The sequence below is a fragment of the Lotus japonicus genome, chromosome 2, assembly GCF_012489685.1.
Source record: "Lotus japonicus ecotype B-129 chromosome 2, LjGifu_v1.2".
NCBI lineage: Eukaryota > Viridiplantae > Streptophyta > Magnoliopsida > Fabales > Fabaceae > Lotus > Lotus japonicus.
Window position 1 is genome coordinate 79,322,221 of NC_080042.1, and position 21,182 is coordinate 79,343,402.

General features: G+C 34.9%; 2 protein-coding genes across 3 annotated transcripts; one reads left to right on the forward strand and one right to left on the reverse strand.

The window, feature by feature from the left end:
* Window positions 1-910: 910 nt before the first annotated feature.
* On the forward strand, window positions 911-5,065 carry LOC130739988 (RING-H2 finger protein ATL47). Of its 2 annotated transcripts, XM_057592466.1 has the most exons (3): window positions 911-2,585; window positions 3,550-3,878; window positions 4,813-5,065. In XM_057592466.1, the coding sequence occupies exons 1-2, from the start codon at window positions 1,466-1,468 to the stop codon at window positions 3,594-3,596; spliced, it is 1,167 nt and encodes a 388-aa protein (XP_057448449.1). In that variant the 5' UTR covers window positions 911-1,465; the 3' UTR covers window positions 3,597-3,878; window positions 4,813-5,065. The 2 variants fall into 2 exon arrangements, with proteins under 2 accessions (XP_057448449.1, XP_057448448.1); XM_057592465.1 differs by lacking the exon at window positions 3,550-3,878 and having other exon boundaries at window positions 4,813-5,053.
* Window positions 5,066-6,061: 996 nt separating this feature from the next.
* On the reverse strand, window positions 6,062-19,592 carry LOC130739989 (AP-1 complex subunit gamma-2-like). The gene is made up of 18 exons (XM_057592467.1): window positions 19,339-19,592; window positions 18,064-18,366; window positions 17,774-17,915; window positions 16,386-16,559; window positions 15,731-15,910; window positions 14,098-14,252; window positions 13,256-13,346; window positions 13,000-13,163; window positions 12,365-12,419; window positions 11,607-11,729; window positions 11,423-11,518; window positions 9,922-10,049; window positions 9,147-9,251; window positions 8,793-9,049; window positions 8,134-8,370; window positions 7,876-8,051; window positions 7,274-7,372; window positions 6,062-6,628 (listed from the first exon to the last, which is right to left on the reverse strand). Exons 1-18 carry the CDS (start codon window positions 19,368-19,370, stop codon window positions 6,533-6,535), a joined length of 2,613 nt encoding a protein of 870 aa, XP_057448450.1. The 5' UTR covers window positions 19,371-19,592; the 3' UTR covers window positions 6,062-6,532.
* Between the last annotated feature and the right edge of the window lie 1,590 nt (window positions 19,593-21,182).

Below are 21,182 nucleotides of genomic sequence, written 5' to 3' on the forward strand. Positions count from 1 at the left end.
ATACCAAGCTATATACCCCAAAATACAACATTCATTTTCCCTAATACTTCCCGGATTCTAAAACTGGTAATAGAATCCAACCCTTATGCTATCGGGTTTTAGAACCTGGTACGTTGGTCTTCCTAATGTCTATTAAGTTTTGAAACTTCGAACACTACAATTCACACTAAATTTAAAAACTCGGTGTGCCGAATTAGCTCAGCAACAATGGTAGAAGCATTGTGCATAGGAAAAGGGAAATTGAAGAAAAATAAATGGAAAAGGATGAGGAACTAACTTGGAGATTATGAGATGAAGACAAGAGCTTGAGCTTGAAGAACTTGGAGATGATTTGAAGAGGAAAATGAAGAGCTTAAAGAGGAAGATGATGAGGTGAAGAGGAAGACGAAAATGAAGAAAAAGGGTAGTTTTGGGATTTCAAAAACACGAGACGGGTGGGATTTAGATTAGGTGGGGTGGCAATAACAATACCCAAATAAACTAGAATAGCTTCCACTAATGAAGCCCATTTTGTTAGAGAGCTTGATAATTTTGGGCTTGAGGTTCCGAGTTCATTTTGGGCCTTATATAGAATCATTTGAAAGAGTTTCAATAAGATCAAACATATAAGGCTAAGTTAGCTTTGGGCTTTATCATCTTTGAACTTTTGAACTATTGTTCACTTGACAAAAAAATAAGATCAAAATGTAAACAGTTTCACTCTGTCAAAGAAATGATCACTAGTCTGACAGGAAAAAGAATATTTTGAACTATTTAGGGACAAAATTCTTGAAAATCAACAAAGTCTAGGACACGTGTATTAAGGAGGCACCCTCAACATGTCAAACAAGTTAATGACAATGTTGGCTCACCTTTTGCCTTCTAAGGTCAGGTCTATGTTGTGTACTGTAGTCTGCAGCTGCAGGGGACCAAAAACCTTTGTCTTGTAAGCGACTTCATTTTCACAATTGCACATGACCAATGTATTGGATTTAGAGCAACATAATTAGATGCAGCACACTTGCATCACACATTATTACTATTATTATTGTCATCATCATTAGGGTTTCTCTTACATGGAGAACTAGAGAAGAGAACCCTGTAAGTATAACTCAGCTATCTTCTGAGATTTGAAGAATTTCAAATTTTCAACCACTAAGGTAGGTCAACTGAAACTGCAACGTTGACATTTCTCAACCATGCATCCTTCAAAGCTATGTTATTGACTCATCCATGCTCTTCAAATATCCAAGAGAAAATTTTGAGCCAATTTGTTTTCTTTCTTTCTTTCTTTCTTTCCTTCTTTCCTTTTTCTCTGTTTGTTCTCTTCTATTATTCCAATTCCTTGTTTTTTTTCACAATGCATGAGTTGGGTTTAGTACTATAACAAGCAATGATTATAGTTTTGTTCAAAAGCACTGCATAGTTGAAACTCTCTCTAGTGATTGATTGTTAGCTCAAAATTCATGGGTCTAATTTGAATGCCATGTTTATGAAAATGCATTTGCTTCACTCTCAAATCCACCAAAGCAATGGTGCTATCACCAATCCTCCAATTTTTTCTCCCTATTCACCTTCTTCTTCTTCCCCTTCATTACCTGACAATTCTAACTACCAGAAACAATCAGCTTCTTCATCTGGGAATAGAATAAGCCCTGCAGTTATTTTCATCATAGTAATTCTAGCTGTTGTGTTTTTCATCTTGGGCTTCCTACACTTGCTAGTTAGATTTCTCTCAAAGCATAGGTCCTCTTCATCAATTTCTGAATCCAACAGATACCCTGAAATCTCTGAATCTGATGCTTACCAGAGACAGTTGCAGAACCTCTTCCATCTTCATGATTCAGGCCTGGATCAGGCTTTCATAGATGCCCTCCCAGTTTTCTATTACAAAGAGATAATAGGCTTGAAAGAGCCATTTGATTGTGCAGTTTGCCTCTGTGAGTTCTTGGAACAGGACAAGCTGAGATTGCTCCCAGTCTGCAACCATGCTTTTCACATAGACTGCATAGACACATGGTTACTGTCCAATTCAACTTGTCCTCTATGCAGAGGGACTCTCTATGCATCTGGATTTTCATTTGAGAATCCTGTGTTTGACTTTGAGGGTCCAAAGGAGGAAGATGGGGTTTCAGTTTCAGGTAGTGGTGGTTCTGTTAACAAGCCTAGTGAGAATCACATAATGAGTGGGAAGAGGGTGTTTTCTGTGAGGCTTGGGAAATTCAGAAGCTCAAATATTGGAGTTAGTGTGGAAAGATGTGAAGGAGAGAGCAGTAATGGTAATTTGGATGCAAGAAGATGCTATTCAATGGGTTCTTTTCAGTATGTTGTTGCTGATTCAGATTTGAGAGTGGCTTTGAGATCCAGTAGAGGTGATGGTAGCATGAGACAACAACTCAAGGGAATAGCAGCCACAAATTTGATGAGTTCTTCAACTGATGGGGATGTTGAGGGTAAAAAAATCAACAATGCAAGGAAAGGTGAAAGCTTTTCTGTTTCCAAGATCTGGCAATGGTCTAGGAAAGAAAAGTTAACAAGTTTATCAGATACCCATTTTCATAATTCAACTGTGACTGCAACTTTGCCATGGATCAATAAAGCTAGAGGTACATGATGGTACATTAAGCTATTCAGGATTTTGTATTCTTACTAGTTTCATATATTCAATGAATCCATTTGTTGAGCTCCTGCTTCCTTTGACACTTAGAGTTTACTTCTTTTCTCCCTTTTAATGCTAAAGCAATGCTCTTAGGATAAGAATTACTACTCTTGAGTGAAATGTGAGGAAAACAACTCTTAAGCATTTGATAGATTGTGATATGAATTAGCCCTTATTTTGTAAAATGTTCTACCAATATGACCTGAATGAAATGTTTAGTTTTTTTTTTTTTGATAGGCAAATATTAGTTGTTAGAAATGTTAGTAAATTAGTTCATCATCCGGGTTCGAACCCGGGACCCTTCACCCTTTAACCCACCCAACCCTTATGTCCCTAACTCTTACCACTTGAGTTATCCTTTTAGTGAATTTGAAAAGTGATGGTGGGTTATGAAAACAACTTTCCAGGCCAATTTTAGATGGAAAAAAGATAGTGAGGAAGGAGGTAAAAACAAAAGAAGGAAAGCCATGATGTTGATGGGATGAGAGGAAAAACAAAAGTAAAAGTGCAGAAGAGATATGAAAGAAAATGATTTATGAAAAATTAAAATACTAGTTTTTTATAATGTGACACTAATATGGAAGTATAAATAGAGTATCATAATGATAAAGCAATAGAAATCTTCTTTTTCAATAGATTTCCTTATCCCCCAAAATCAAGCACCTGTTTTCATGTTGTGGAGTTCTCTGAAAGCTTTATCTAGTAGATTTTATGAGGGAAAAGAGAAGAGTAAAGTTGGCACTTGGAAAGAATCACCACCTTATTCTCCAGCATAATTTTTTAATGTGGACCCGTAATGCCATGTGATTATTTATTTAAGTGACAAAAGTGGTTTTTGTTAGCAATTTCTTGCTATGACTATGAGTAGGAAGATGTAAGTGAAGTCATATTGTGCTTTTTGGATGCTTTAGTTTTCTCTGGAGGCTTGCTTTATCACTTTTGGATTAAAAAGAAGTAAAAGAAAGAAGGAAGTATTCCATTCCTTCTTTTGATGTTGGGCATGACCCTCTTTTTGGATGGTTTGAGTACCATGATCAGGAGTGGAAACTGAAATGTGCCAATGTGGGGTGGAGGAATTGTTAAGATCAGGACTGTGGAGTGCTCTGACATGAGTGATGAGTCAGTGGATGTTGGTGGGGTTCTCTACTAAAGGGTGCATTTTTTTGGGTGTTAGAAGGGCTCCCCTGGCACCAAGTGATTAATACATATTGAGACAAACAGGCCATTGAAGTGAATTGAAGTGAGTATGACCTCTATCAACATTTTTTTTTCCACACATAGAGAAACGATATGCTAAAGGAGCCGAATTATCTACAAATTTTTATTCATTTATAATCAAATGGTATAAATAAAATTTTAATATTCAAATATAGTCTTCTATTTGAATGATTTTTCTTAAGAAAATCAATCAATCTACCACCTGTTTTCAGACAAAAGCACTTACAAATCCGAATGCATCATTCTCCGATGGTTCCGCCAAGCATTATTTAGTTATTTTAGGTCAACTTCCCAATGCTAAATTAAGCCAAAGAATCAGTGCACCTTGATGTTGGGGCCTCCAGGAAAAGAGAAGGTTGTCTTGACTACCTCCTCATAATTGACCCATAATAATGTGTTAGAAAACATATATGGAATATGGTCACCCTAGCAAAAATAATAATTATTCTTTCACACCTCATTTTTAGGTGGAGGTGGAAAAATGTAGAAGATGAGAGAGATAAGAAGAAAATAAAAAGTAAGAGAGAGAAAGCATAAAATGTAATAGATGATAAGAGGAGAGAGATAGAAATAAAAATAAATGGAAATGAAGTGGAAAAAAGAGAGGTGTGAGTATATCATTATTGAGCAAAAATGCATGAGTGAATTCAGTTAAGGTGGTACATGTTTGATTTTTTTTTCAAGTTTTGTAAATAAAATAATTGTGTTAATAAGAGATAATCCTACTAAAATATAAATATTTACGGTTCAAATATGATTTGTCTCTCATAATTCATAAAATATGACCCCAAATTCAAGAGGGGGAAATAGAAGGTGGGGGTGCCTTCTAAGTTGGTGTTAGCATAGCTGGATCTCATATAGAAACTAGAAAGATACCAACTCTGTAATATAGAGACATATTTAACCAAGTCAGATATTAGTTAATAACGTTTGTAGCTCAATTTGATTCAATGCAGGACAAAAATCTTTGCACTGTTTGAGCTGGATTGGCGGTGGGGCAAAGAAAACAACAACATGGTGGTTAAGCTTAAATTAAAAGGGCAGTTGAGTGATTGTGAGTGTTGTATGTGACAGCAATTGCGATGTTGAAATCAAGATATATGTTTCATGCGTTTCAGAGTACAAGATATGTCTCTAGCAGCTTGCAATTGAATTAATCCAACGCGCGCACTCTTGATAATTTACTAAATAATAAAAGTAGCTTAACCAACATGTATTTTATTCAAGTCGTACATGTTAGATTTTCCTATGAAAATTATTAGGAAAATTAGTTCCATCAAGATTTAGATATTCCAAGTACGAACATGATTACATCTTGTGGATGATACTGGATCGGTGGTCAAACTAAATAATGATAATAATAGCTTAATTTCACTTTCACTAATTATATAGTAGCAATGATTTTAGCAGATTTTTAGTCTTTTATTTTATAAATTGTTACAATTAAGTTTTTAATTATTATTATTATTATCTGTGAAAATCAAATTCTCATTCTCTAAACAAAGTATTCACAATTAATAGTAAATTTCATCCAAGTTAAGAAAGTCAAAATGAATTTCCTTTCTTTAATTTTTTGTTAAAATCAAACTAGTGTATTTAAATCTAAATAAAATATCAATTTATGTATTTTTCTTATGAAAAATAATAATTGTGCATGACATTTATATTGTTTAGTGCTGTGCATAATGTGTATTCTCGGATCTATGAAACTCATAAATGATTACCTAATTTTAAGATTAGAATATCGTAGCAAGACTAGTTTTCGATGTTAAATAAATAAATTCACGCCCTCCTAAACGATTGAGATTTTATTAAACTTCTGAATGGATCCAATAATCCAACAAGTCAACAAACCATTGATAAATTTACATCACCATGTGACAGTCTCGAAGTCACCGATTTCAAATAAGTAAAAAAAAGCTGTCATGCAAAAGAATCACAATCGTGTTGAATCACACATTCATAGTAACAACAATAATAATAAATGGCTAACGAGACAACTCAATATATTAGTACTCTTTAAACTTTTTTTTTGTGATTAAGTGGGCCTAAATTTCAAATTATGAAACTTTTAGCTCCCATACATTATGAACTGAAAATGATAAGATAAGAAACATATCTGAAGCAATCAGGGTTCAGAGAACTTAAAATTTCAGCATATAAGGGATGATAAGAATCACACATTCATAATGGTAAATCCTCTCCTGACATAATTTTGAGATAACATTTCATTAATCTTTGGGAGAAAAATGTTACATAAATCAAATATAATATATGAATTGTCTAAGGCTTACCAAATTGCATTCAACAACACTATAACTTTAGACAGCAAAGACCGAGAGCGACTACCTCCGGAAAAATAGCTAGAGAGCACCTCAAGTTCTCAGCACAACACAACTCTCAGTGCCTTGAGAGGCAAAATTTGATTTCAACATTTTCATACAGGAAATATTTTGCACTAATGTACATAAACAACCTAAATAAAGAAGAAGAAAAAAAACAAACCAAAGATGTGAAGCCACCAAATAGACTTCAAATTTGCGCCAAAAAGTGGTCCCGCTTGCTCGAACCAAACCTCTTCCTCTCATTTAAAGGAATGAAACATGAAAACTGCACCGGTACTAGTGTGCGGAAGGGTTTTGTGTATCACCTGAATGACCCCTTACCATTTTGGCTTCATAAATCACGAGGAAAATTACTGATTTGTCCTTCCTCCAGTGCATCTTTGCCATTTATCTTGTATGCTATCCTTATGCGCATGACAAGAGATTTCTGAAAAATGAGTTGTAGCTAGCTGTCAGGTTTTCTCAGGAAAACAATCTCGGAAATGTGTTCACACACACATTTTCCACACAAAGCACAGAAAGAAAAATGACACCCCGGCGGGGTTAATCTTTAGTGGTTGACCAAAACTGCTTCAATATCGTACATAGCAAGCATATGGATGTGATATAAATAATTTATACTACGTAAATGCTAAGAAATAAAATAATACCCAAATTGAAATAAATATTCATAATCAATAATTGAAGTCATAGTCCAGACATTAATCAAAGAAAAATGTGACATTTGTGATGCCTAATGGGAGTTTCACTGAGTGTCCAATGAAACTAAAAGTTGGTGTTTAATTCTTTACATCCTCGGTGACAAACGACTAAGTAAGCAGTGATCACTCAGTTTACTCTAAAACATAAATCAAACCATTTTTGCTGTATGTACTATAAAATATTAAATTTGTTAGATATAAAACCATTCATATACTTTTCATTTAACAGCTTAACCTTTTACGATAGTTGGTTCATGACAGCAAAACAGCATAAACGAACAATTTTGTAACAACATGCCAAATAAATCAGATAAGACACATGGTAGAACACTAACATTTAGAGTAAAGCAATAGTAACATAGTATATCTACCTTTCCATGTTGGTTATTTGTAACTCTCAAAGTTTGAGTTATGGACCCATTTCCAGGGAGAGTATTGTTGCTAGCTGGATCTAAGTGCAATTGAAGAAACTGAAAATCCAAAATAACAACATACGTAAGAGCTAGAGAATGGAAGGTAACAAAGCAACTCGATTTTAATACCCCACAGAATAAACAGTGAAACTGCTCATGATTATCAAACATTACATGCTAGAAGTAACTATTTAGCAATTAAAAAGCTCAGATAACTAATTAGACTAATACAAAGGGAATTATTCAGTCATTACAACTGCAAACATTTTTATCACAAGAATCCATATCTTAGAAGAACTGTAGAAGCAACAGCCACAAGTTCTTTCCTCATCGCTAATTTTTTTTTTTAAATGACATGCAAAAGGGAACGAAAAAAGATAATAGTCAACACTCAACGGGAAGCATGGAATCACAAGTTAGCTCTATAATAATGAAGATCGCAATTTTGTTAAAAGCCGTAAATTCAGATTATATGTTTAAAATTACAACAATGATGATGATCATGATGATGACGATGAACTTAGCATGTACAAAGCTCAATAGCATACTGATTAGCATACCTTAGGAACGGCTGCCTGGAAAACAAAATCTGTATACGTATTAGGGGACAAGTTCGTAAAGGTAGCTTGGATAGATGTTGTTTGTGGGTTTCCTGGTTGCTTTGAAAAATTGAATGTCAACTTCAAGGAGCTGCTCTCAAATGCAGTCACAGATGGATAAACTGGTCCGTTGTTTTCTATAAGAGAAGGGAGAGAAATCAGTACTTAGACTAAATTTCAAATAATGATAATGCCCAGATGTTAAACAAAGTTTACAACCTGTTGGTGGGCTGGGAGAAAAACTATCCAATAAATCCATCATAGGAGCAGCATTTGAAGTTTCTCTTGAAGACAGTGAAAGTGATGAAAGATCATCCAAAGGTGAAGCTGGTGCTTTGTTACTTGTATTGGAGGATAAGATGTCTACTGTAGATGAGCTGCTTGGAGCAGAAGGTGATCCGATAGATAAAAGATCCAGAAGAACATCTTTGCCACTTTTTGAAGCTTGACCAGTGCCTAAAAAACGAAATAAAAGTCAGATGCTATGAGTATGTTGAGTGGAACTATTTACAATAAAGAAAGTGAATAAGTTTGCATGTTTCATCCTTTACAAAACCTAACAATCACCACCACCAGAGTGCTATCTCATTAGGAAGGATTGGCTACTTCAATCAAATAACGTCGTTAAACCAAAAACTTAGTTTTCAATAAATCCATTTAGAGCAAGGTCCTTCTTAATACATTTTCCTACAGATCACATGGTTTAAAAAATAGAGAGGGCGTCATAAAACAATGCTATCAACTCTTGTATGTCTGAAAACAGTAATAATTATAAATATTAAACAAAGATCCATAAACAAATATGGTAATCAATAAAGACAAAATGTCTAGCTTTTCAGGCATTATAATAATTTATAAGATAAACTATGGACACCAACCAGATTGTTGTGATGCCCCTGACATATCAACACCAAGAAGGTCCTGAAGAAGATCACCACCAGATGAGCTAGGTGCAGGAACATCATCTGAACTTAGATCGAGTAGATCTACAAGAGGAGCCACAGGTTTGACTACTCCATTTGGAATACTAACTGAAGGTACAGTTGGTGTAGAAGCTGTGCCTGGCAAAGACCCAGCCCTCCTACCAACGAAAGTGGCCTCATCCAAAACCGGCATCCTTTCTACAAGTGTAGACCTGCCCAATGAAAGCTTCTCATAATAGAATCCCTCTTATGCAAGTAGTAGAAATCCAAGCTCTTTATATACAAGATAAGCATACTAGTGAACCTCACCTAATATTTTGATGCTTTGCAATGACTGAATTAAATTCAATAGCTCTCTGCTGCAATTCTAGCACAAGATTCCCTTTGAACTGAACAACAATTTCCCTGATCCTCCTGTTATACATGTTCGAAAGGGAATAAATTTTCACGCAAAATATATTAAGCACAAGAGAAAAAAAGACTTGTATTAGGTAAATATGTTTATGGCATGTCTCTTAAGAAGCAGGGCCATGGATGGGAAAAGTCCATGATTCAACAGAGACCAGATCGCATGCATAGGGATTGAACATTTTAAAATTATCTTGAACCTTGGGGAGTGAATTTCTACTAGAATATTACACCTGTAATTCCTTTGAAGTAAAAAGACGAATAAGAAGAAAAAACACTGTTAAGATTGAAAACCATTCATGAACAACATAAACTTTTGGGTTTTTGACAGAGTTAGTTCTTGACATGGTATCAAAGCCTATATTACTAAGTGGTCATTTGTTTGATCGTTCCGACTTCTATGATTCTAAATAAATGTTGAATTTCAGCAAAAAGTAAGATGGACCCTTCCATTGCCTACGTTTCAAGCCCAATGAACTACTGTGTGAGGGAATGTGTAGTGTCATTCATGTGCCTTTAGTCTTTACCTAGCAACTTATGGTTTTGAGAGAGTTGGTTTTTGACAACTCCTATTCAATCTACCATGTAATACATATGATTCTGGGAGAATTATAGACAAACGCCAATTTAAGGTATGATGTAATAGATGATAAAAAATTTGAAAAAGAGATCATACTCTGAACATGAAGGGAAACGTGAAGAGAGCTTTAATAGGGCAACCAGAGCCATTGCTTTTGTGGTAAGATCTGATGCATGACGTTTTATAGCAATCTCTATAACATCCACCGCATCTGACTCGGTCACCTGACAGCATAATGAGCTAACAGTGAAAAACATCATTTAAAAAATTTAAAAAGGTGTTGGAGTTATAACCTTATAGGGATATAAAGAATAAAGACTTAATATTGTGATTATAGTTTCCATCAGTTCAGAAGACTGCAGTAACCCTTATTTATATTAGACTCCCAATCTTAATTAAGTAATGAAATTAATCATGAAAGTTATTAGACTCCTATTCCCAATTAAATAGGGAAACAAATCATGAAATATAAAAAATATGGAAACCAATCCTAAGAGATAATATACGATATACTACATTACTACATTACTCATTGATGCAAACCATACATTGAGATCCAGGTTTTAACACTTTCCATCAAGCTAAAAGTAACTAAGCTTTAAGTTTGCGACAGATAAACCCTTCTACAGAAAAATATAAAATGGGCTCCCCAAAGCATGGTAAAAAAGACAGCTCAAGGATGTTGAAGATGTGGAAGAGATAACACTGCTAGAATTAGAAAGACAACTCAGCAAGATGGTTGGAATGATCATCAATCTGAAGATTGGGTTGAAATGTTGGAAGAAAAGATTCTGCGGAATGATCATGGGATTTTTTTCTGGCAAGCAATTATAAATAGCCAGAGCTAGAACTTCCACAGATCTATCTAGAACAGCATTTGGCAGAAAATTTTGGATGCACAAAACTTAAAAATTAAACATTGAATTAAAACTGAGTATCATCACCATGGTCCATGGATGGTGCATCATGGGACAACTCATCAGGGAGATATGAGAGATCACCATTGGTATGATTTACAATGACAGACCAGTATGAATCACAAATCCTATATGGGATTGACGGGACAAATTGCATCTGAGGTAGGCGGGGTCAGCATGAATGTGGGATAGCCAGGACCAAAAAAGAAGGTTAGCTTTGATCCTAATGTTTACGGTTTAAGCACAAGCACATAAATACCCAAATTAATTAAATCAGCAAATGACTAGGAGCATTTTCTGCCACAGAGTAGTGAAATACACCAATCAAACATGTGAAGTAAAATCCTAGCACTTACCTCATTTCATTCCTTACAATAGTGGAGAACAAAAGAAACAGGAAAAGAACCGGATATCTCATTTCAACAGTGAGCGAGAAGTACTAAGACTGATGGATTTTGCTTCTTTCAGGCTCATTATACATCATCCAAATATAACCATATAAAAAGAAGCCTCATCAAAAGGGCACAATTAGAATAATTTTTAATAGAAGCTTCTGAGACCAATATATCAACTTGCTAAAGTATTGCTCGTGTTCTCGGTCAAGCAATTTCTCATACTCATGCAACTTGAAGCAACAGTATGCACATGTGCGTAACTTATAATAAAAAGTATTCACTCACTGTTATTGGATCTTCTATGTCAAGCATTCCAACATTATTGACTAACATGTCACCATACTCCCCAATGCACCACACCGTAACTCGAACTAGAGTCTCCTGACAAAAGTAATATGTAATGTTATTATTTGACCATCAAGAGAAAATCAATAGTCTGCCTAGGTTTGGCCACAGTAAAAGTAAGCACCTGTTCAGCAGATGTTTGAAATGCCCGGTATAATGCTCTTACTGTATATCCATGAAGCTCAGAAGCATTGCTTATCACCACAATTAAGGCATACCACACTTCATCTTTTACAAAATTTCCAGCCTACTAACATAAGATAAAGATCAGCACGTGCACTCAATACATAACAGAATGGCCTAATATGGAGACCACACACCAAACAGTAATCACAAAAAAAAAGTAAGCCCGTGCAAAAATCTCCCATCATTGAGGGGTCTTGAGAGGGTAAGATGCATGAAGCCACACCCTCATGAGCAGAAAGATTGTTTCTGTGACTAGAAATTGTGACAAGCTCACAAGGCAGCAACTTCACTGTTGCGCCAAGCCACACACTCCAAACAACAATGACAATACACCATCAAATTTATTAGGTGGACATTTTATGACTCATAAAAAGCATTACAATTCTGGTTCAAACAAGTTGATTAAGAGACAGAATTTGAATCATACATATAAGCAGCAGTTAGAACATTGATACCTGAATCATAGAACCATTAACTACTAAAATAATTATAAATGACTAATTGTTTATAGAAAACTTATAATAAGCTGCCACAAAAATTAATTTTTTTTATGGGATATTACATGCTAAATGTAGAGACGGGAAGCAACAGAACTACCCTATGTAAATACACATCACTGAGGTGGTCAATACCCTAAAAAGCTAGCATGGGTTGGAATTTTAATTCACTACAAAAGCTTGTCTCTTATATTTATACCTCAGACAGAACTTTGAGCATCTGATCAATGTACCAGATCTTCTCTGGCGAAAACCTGAAGCAACAAAAAATAAATGTTTGTCAAGCAAATAGTAATATACTAATGTATGCAATCCAAAGAAACTCATATTTAACTGATTGGGTAAAAAAGGTGAGGATTGTATAAAATGAGCCAAATGGACTCTTTTATTTTACCAAAGTAAGAGCGAGAAGAAAGATAAGCAATATCTGAAATGCAAAAATTGAAAGACCAACAAAGATAATGAGGCTGTTTGTATACTCATCAATAAAATAGAAAACGGAAAAATTTGGCATCCCGATGCAAAAATGAAAAGCAGTATAACCTTACTATTTCATAAACGAGGAGAGACAATGGTGGATTGACGAGTATGCAAACAGGCCCAATATGTTCACAGTTACTAACATGGCAAAGAGTTATCTAGTTTCTAAAAGAAAGGTAGTAAAATCCTGTTCCAGATACAAAGCAAGCCATCTTATATTGATGGAATATCATAAGTGGCCCCATAAATGATTGGGTATATAATAGAACAAAGGGGAAAGAAAGACAAAGAAACAAAGGAAAAAACAATTTATCTATACAGAAATAGAATGTCATTCAAAACCTTATGACTCACTTTGCAACTATGGAGCAAATTTTTTCGGTAAGGTCTCCTCTGAAATCAGGATCACTAACTTCCAGATAATCTATAAGCTCTTTCGCTAATGGCTTCACATTAGTTTCATTCACCAGAACGTAAACAAGTTCAAGGGCCCTTTTCCGAATTGAAGCATCTGAATCCTGAAGCAGAGAGTCAAGTGATCAACTTCTCAAGTCACAGAAACCGATTTTTGTCAATGAATAAGTAAGGACAAAGACAATGAATCTAATACCTTCACACATTCTAGGATCGTTGCACGGTGCCTCTGCACTGCCTGAGCATCAGCAGTTACAGCCCTCATTAGCATGTTTAACGCCACATATCTGAAGGAAGAAGGTAGCAAGAGTAAGAGTCAATTCAATAATGAAATGAATTATGGAAACCGCAAAGCAAGAAATTACAAAATCAAATTAATAAAAGGATTGGAATGAATATAAGGCTTGAAGAACACCAGATGCGACATTAATTTGTTAGCTTGATCCTACTGATCAAGAGAACACTTCCTACATTCTAGTATCAGTTCATGGAACAGCAATAAAGAATACTCCCAAGCTAGAGGAGATTTTCCAAACCTCTTACAGTGCCTTAGACTTCGATTAGGCTTAACTCTAGCCCAAAAGCTAGCTCAGGGGAAAGGCTTGTTCTACCATTTATAAGGAGTTAATTGGCCATATCTCTATAGCCAATGTGGCACTTTTCAACACACCCCCTAACGCCCATGGCTGGACATCCGGAGCATGGAATTTGCAGAAACGAACATATGTGGGTGGCCCATAATTGGGTGATCTCCAATGAAAGGACCTAGGAACTACTTTGAAACCACCTTAGAATTCGGGTTAGGCCTAACTCTATTCCAAAAGCCAGTTCAGGGGTGAGGATTGCTCTACCCTTTATAAGGACTTAATTGGCCATATCTCTAGTCAATATATGACTTCACAACAGTGCTTAAATATTTTGTGCTTCTCTTAGCTTTCGTAAGTGTAACCTTACAATGAGAACACTCAATGCAGTGGTCTTAGTCTTAATCATGTTTTTTCACATGCTTTACAAGAAAAGCAATGACCAGAAGTGAACCTGATATTGTTGTCACGGTTTGATAAGAACCTTCCCAGGATATTGATGGCAAGTACGCGTAAGCCCCCATTATCTTCAATGCTCATAATTGTTTGAACACACTCATATAAAATGGCATTCCCTGCAACTTTATTGGACTCGGTTTTTGTAGCCACCTAAATAGATAGCAATTAAAAATTATCAACAGTAAATTTCAAAAAAGACGGCTGCTAATAAACAATAGTAGATTGATATCATCAACTCATTTACTGGCATAACATATTGGAAAAACAACAAACATATCCTAAAAATACTAAAATGAATGATCTACATCTTGATGACTACAAGAAGCGGTTAACACTATTTATAAAAGAAACTTAACTCAGTAAGTTAATTGGAGCTTCTAACATTGACCAAACCATACCTATATAATTACAGTACAAATAGTTGTCTTGTCCCTGGCCAAAAATAAAAATAATTTATTATAGTAGTATACAATTATAGAGACCAAAACCCCCACATGCAACCCTCATAAATCTTCAAAGAACTAGATAGGAATATAACACTGACATTGGATTTCAAGATTAAAAATATTCACAAAAGGAGGTATGCTCTTGAAATTTTGGAGGAGAACTGTCTTCTAAATTGCAAACTAGTTGACAACCTGTGGATCCTAATGCCAAGCTGCTTCTTCCCAATCAGGGGGAGCTCTATCCTGACCCAGGAAAATACCAGAGACTGGTGGGGAAGTTAATTTATTCCAACATGACCAAACCTTATAGATCCTTCCCAACCAGTGTTGTTAGTTCCTCAATTATCCATGTGATAGTCATTGGCGGGTTGTTATGCTTATGCATATTCTTAGACATATCAAAGGTAACCTAGAAAGGGACTTCTTTACATAGATAGGGGTCAAACTGATATTGTTGGATATCCATATGCATTGCAGATTGGGTTGGTGATGCGAGTGAAAGGCGGTTTGCTTCGAGTTATTTGTATTTGAATAGGAGGAAACCTTATCTCGTGGAAAAGAAGTAAATCGCTGTTGCTAGATCAAGCAGGAAGCTACGGAACACACAATGGCTCACACAACTTGCGAGCTCCTGCCGTTGAAGCATTTAATTCAAAAGTTGTGGTTCTGTGATGTTGACTCCATTGAGCTAATGAGTGATAACCAGTCAGCGTAGCATCTCTGCTCCAATCCAGTCTAAGAGTAGTTGATTATCATTTCATAAGAGAAAAAAATTCTTTCTAACATCATAAAACTTCTTCTGCTTTCTCCAAGGGTCAGCTTGTCGATATTTTCGCTGAACCTTTAAGGGGTCCGAGAATATTAAAGTATACATACGTTCCAAGCTAGATGCACATGACATATACGCTCCAGCTTGATGGGGAGCGTTGAGATATGTTATATATGTTGATATATTCTGCAATTATGCTATTTCCTTATTTCGGGAAATAGATAACTGATCGATTAGGATCTGACTTACTATGTAATATCATTATTATCGTTTCCTTATTAAGTTGAATGTGCAATCCCTGACTAGGAAACATTGTATAAAAACATTGTACATCTCAACCATGAAATAACTAATAAGCATCAAATATTAAGATTATTTTAAGTCTCAAGTGTCAGCATGTACAAACAACTGACCTGGGCAAGTATGTCATTCATGGAGTCACTAGCATCAGCATCACCTTCCCCCAACACTCGCAAAAGTTTAAGCAATCTGATGTGGAGAAACGGGTCTGTGATGCCAGCAATATCATACTCTGGTGAATAAGGACTGTTCGCTAGATCTTTAAGAGTTCTGACCAAACCATCTGTGCATTTCTGTAATAATTGTTCAAAGAATATTTTGTTAAAATCAAAGCTTAATGTTCATATAAAAATGCCCTAAGAGGTATGCCTTGTCATTATAAAGTTTCATAATTGAACCTTGCGTATTTGCCTTTACAGTTCAGATTATACACATTTATACCCCAAAGACTTGCTTGCAAAAACTAAACAGTGGGTGCCCTTGAAACTGAAAGGCAGTCTTTGAAAAGAAAGAGGTTACAAATACCAAAATAATAATAGCAGTTAGAAAAGCTCAAACACTACATTAACAATCACAAGCATTTCAATTTTGTGAGGCAATCAAATTATGATCAACAAATACTAGATTCCAGAAAATAGCTTCATTACATAGAATATTTTTGGCCATGCTAAGTCTGTATTAGATAAGTTTACTTCAATTAATATCTAAAGTGGGTACTAGGAAAATACACTATATGATTGACAACATAATAAGAAAGATGAAAAATACCTTTCTAATATGTTCAAGAGCTTCAGTGCTAGTTTTACACAGATCTGCACAAAGCTGAACACCAGCAATCAAAACTCCATGATGTTTCTCCCTAAGTAAGGAAGTAGCAGGATTGATAAAATTTTCTGCCAAGTCTGGAACTTTCTTTATGATTCTTATAGAGCATAATGCTGCCTGTATAACAGGGAGCATAGTTAATTTATGAGAATGAAAAATTTAAGAGAATGAAAAATGGCAACTCAAGCAGTTATATGGGACAGGTTTTGTCAACAACATATATGTTAAATTACATTGTCTGGTTACAATTGTTTAGAAAAGGGGAGTAGGAGGGTCACAATCCTAGATAAGTGACAACTGAGATTAGGCTATGGAACTAACTTGTTGCATGTTAAGTGATTAAAAAGACATTAATAAGTAGACTTCCACTCAATAACAAAAATTGAAGGAAAAGGATCATGAATAGACATTAAACAAATTGACTGGTAATCGATGAAAAAAAGTGATATGTTACAACCAACTTGTTTTGTATTAAAGCTCATAACTTGTATCAAATTAGATTATCATGCAAGATTATACATTCCAAAATATAATTGTAAAGTCAAATAGTTGTAGCACAGACTATTATAAGGTAAGAATTGTTATTAACATCACAGAACGAAAGAGCAGACTCTTCAAATGAGCATTGCAACATAAAGTATAATAGTCTGTGAGCTTCAGAATTACTCCCTTAGGCCAAATATTACTGGGATTGTGTAATTCATGGAATGGTTGAAATTAAAAATTCACATATTTTCCAGAAAACACAAAAACAGAACCAGCATCTTTGTTTATCTAGGAGCTTTAAGTCCATGGCAAAATGTCTTTCCAATTCCATTCCAACTGGAAATGGTTGAGTAGATGCATGCTGTCTCTTGAATCTTGATTCTCTCTTTGCAATTTAAAAATTAGCAATCACGCAAAGATGGAGGCAAGTAACTTAACTATAGTACAAGGACCAGAATCAGGTTATATCAAGAATCGTGTCCTATGGGACATCTAATTTTCAGTAAAATCATAGTCCAATCAGGCAAAAATGTATGTAAAGAAGTTCTTCACAATCCATAATTATAAATCATTACAGCAAGTTAAGCAACAAGAACATGTAGTAACAAGTCATTACCTACCAGAATAAAAGCACAGAAGTTACAAAACAAATCATTATAACTGAAAAGCAATATGTTAATGTCACTATGTAAGTATGTAGAAGATATTGTGTCACTATGAAACCATAAAAAACATCCATGGCCTCTTTTCCCTCAATTTATAACAAAAGGCCAATATATGTATGAAATTTAAATGTGATGGTAAAGATAAAAACTCTGAAGAAATGAGGTACATTGAAAAATCACCTTCTTCCGAATATTTGGATCACGAAATTGCAGCAATCTCTCAACCTCTGGTGCAAGATCCCGAGCCATTTCTGCTGAACAAATGTTTCCTAAAGCACAAAGTGCAAGTCCCACAATATACTGATTTGTGTGATTAAGATCTCTACAACTCAGTTAAGGCTTTGCCAGAAACCATTATTAATATTTTACCCTCAATTTGTTTCAGTAGAAGATCAATATCAATAACACATCTAAAGTAGAATGTAAGAAATCAGAGAATAGACAACTAAATTCAAATAGAAAATGGATACTGTTTTACAGAATTGGTGACCAACATCAGAACTTCTTGCCTTTCATCAAGAAGCAACATGAGGCCAAGATAACCTATTCTCTTCTCTGGAAATCCTGGAGATGCTATCAACTTGAGGCACTCCATTTGACCAAAATGTGTGGGATAACCAAGCATATGGATGAACATTAGCTTAGCCAGATTTCGATGCCTATAGTCATGATCGTTTGCATTTATTGAATCACGAATGGCAGCACATTCTTTTCTTACAACAGCACGTTCTTCTGCTGCAGTCTTGCAAGCACGTATGGCTCGAATCATATCCCTACAAGTGAGGATATCAATCAGAAAAATAAAAGATATTGATTATAATTAAACACCAACAAAACCTTAATACTAAACATTTAACATATTTGCAAATTGCAAGAAAACCTGGCAATATGTAAACCATATCTGATTTTGCAAACAAAAGGTATTCTGAAGTAGAGCCAATATACTAATTTACAAAGAAAAAACAGGCAGAGCAGCAGGAAAATGCAAAAATTAAAACCCTGAGTGATAAAATAAGTAACATTTTGCCTGTTTTTACGTAACAATTTGTATCTAAAATGAGATAAGGTAAGTATAAAAGGGAAGGACAAAAGATTCTCTCACTACTGACAAAGCAAAATGTGATACAAACAAGTGTGTATAATGCATCACATATTGCTCCTATCCCGGGAAAAAAAGAAGCTTCAAATTCATAAGGACCAGACACCCGCGACTAGACACATATTCCAACTAAAATCATAGAATCTTAATCAGCAAAATCATTGCTAAACACACCAATCAGATTTAAATCGATCTGGTTGGTTTTGGCACGCAAGAGGGACGTCATCAGTGACATTCCGCAGACGAGCGATCAAATGAGGATCTATCTAACTTATAATGTGTAAGTCAAACACTCATGATTCTGAACCTCATGACCAATTTTCCACAGCATTTAGTTACTTACAATATATGAACATAGAAATGACATGTTTCTATGCTTAACCCAAATAAACTTTACATAAACAATATTCACAAATTTGAATTGCTCCAACTGAAATGAATTCTCAAATTCTCAACGATCAACACTAATTTCAGCTTACAGAAAACGAAATCGCGAAGGAAGCAGTAAAACGAGCAATAAATTTCAATCAAATGAAAAAATGCGGAGAAAATTGAAGATGTTATGGTGAGCTACAGAAGAAGAACAGTATATATCTGATCCGAATCGGGAAGAATGGAAGATACGGAGCAGGATTCAATTGGTTACCTGAGCCGCGTGCCGGAGGAGAAAGGGTTCATGGCGGGAAGGTCAAGCGGATCCAATTGCGAATCAGGTGGCCGGAATCGGAGATCCGAATCGGAGAGAGGAGGAGGGAAGGGAAAGAGGGGAAGAGAGATTCGGATCTGATACGAAGAGAAGGGAAGGGAGTGTGTGAATTTTCAGAGGAAACAACAACTCAACTTCAACACCACCGCACCCTTTCTTTTCTTTCTTTCTTTCTTCCACTTTGCAACGATTTTACAATTTTATTTTAACGTTTCTGTATTTAAGAGATCAAAATGAAGGTCAAAATTATAAATTAAAAATGGGAGTAGAAGGAAAAATAAATTTCTTTTACCCTTCAAAAAATAAATTACACGCGTCAGGAATCCATCCTGGACTTCCCCCTACCCAACTCAAAGATAAAATAATAAATCAGATGAAAAATAATAAAGGACTTTGTAAGTTTTTAAAAATAATAGACATGATGTCCCGATAGTTCAAGTGGTAAGAGTAAAGTAATATATGAGTCGAGGAGGAAAATGTTTAGAAATCAATCCTAAAGGGTGTAATAAAAATTATATGAGAACGCGAGAATAATTAGATTTAATTATGAACGATAAGATTAAAACAATTTAATTAATAGTTACATGGCCATACTTAAAAATGTCACGTAACTTCATGTTTTAATCATGGTAGTCAGTATCGTGCGTATCACACGATACGTATCCCGATACGATACGAAAATCAACCAAACGATACGTATCCCACGTATGTATCTTTTTGTGTTCGTATCGTGACCTGTATCGCACATATCGCATGAGTATCGCACGATACGTATCCCGATATGATACAAAAACAGTTTTTCAAATGTCGTTTCATCTTACTCCCCTAGAAAAATTAGGGAGTGAGCATTTAATTTCATTAAAAATTAGTAAATTGCTCTAAAAAGTGATGTTTTCTTTGATTCTTTCACCCTTTCACGTTCAACTTCACTTCAGCAGCCCTTTCATGTTTCACGTTCAACTTCAGCAGCCCTTTAATGGCTTGGAATTAGGGAGTGGGAATTTAATTTCATCTCTTTGATGTTTAGTACTTTAGTTTGGCTTATGGCTTGGAATTAGGTTGAACTTGAACTTTGTGAGACTATTTTTCTACTTATGACTTGGATCTTTGATTATTTTGAACTATATTTAGATGATATATTAGTATATTATTTAATTTATGACTTAATTTTTTTTGTGTCCGTATCTTACGATACACATTACGATACGATACACGACACGGAATTAGGGTCTAGCGATACACGATACGTATCTCGATTTGACTACCTTGGTTTTAATCTTAATCATTTATGATTAGATCTAATCGTTGTGGTTTATTCATGACGGATTTGTTTCGCTGCCGCACCATTGTCATTTACTAGCATATTAATTTGTCTCTTTGGCTTTGAAATATAGACACTCTTCCTCTTATCTACCACCAGCCATTGTCCATGAATTTTAAAGTTTATAAGAGAAAAAAATTGATCCACTCTAGCATAAATTTTGTTTATATATGATTCTAATTGATTTTCGTCTTATAAAAAATATATTTTTATTTTAATTCAAAATAAAATAAAATAAACATAACTACTTATGTGACATATATTTGATTTGAGTGTGAAACTTTCTTACATTAACAATATTCAATAAACAAATTTTTAAAGGAATATCCAATAAACTCACTCACCTTATTTTATGGTATAATATTTGTGATTTTATTGTAGATTATATATTATAAATATCCGAAACAAGTTTCCTCTTGTTGGTCAGTGACACACCGCGCATGTTGATTTTAACCCCCTGCGA

What these genes read in the sequence shown, in the direction of transcription:
- LOC130739988 (XM_057592465.1), top strand. Translation starts at nt 1,466, where the DNA reads ATGTTTATGAAAATGCATTTGCTTCACTCTCAAATCCACCAAAGCAAT. An exon ending in ATGGATCAATAAAGCTAGAG is followed by an intron (nt 2,586 to 4,812) that starts GTACATGATGGT and finishes GATTCAATGCAG; the next exon opens with GACAAAAATCTTTGCACTGT.
- LOC130739989 (XM_057592467.1), bottom strand. Translation starts at nt 19,370, where the DNA reads ATGAACCCTTTCTCCTCCGGCACGCGGCTCAG. An exon ending in CGTTTCCCTTCATGTTCAGA is followed by an intron (nt 9,252 to 9,921) that starts GTATGATCTCTT and finishes CATGTATAACAG; the next exon opens with GAGGATCAGGGAAATTGTTG. An exon ending in TCCAGGCAGCCGTTCCTAAG is followed by an intron (nt 7,373 to 7,875) that starts GTATGCTAATCA and finishes TTGGATTTTCAG; the next exon opens with TTTCTTCAATTGCACTTAGA.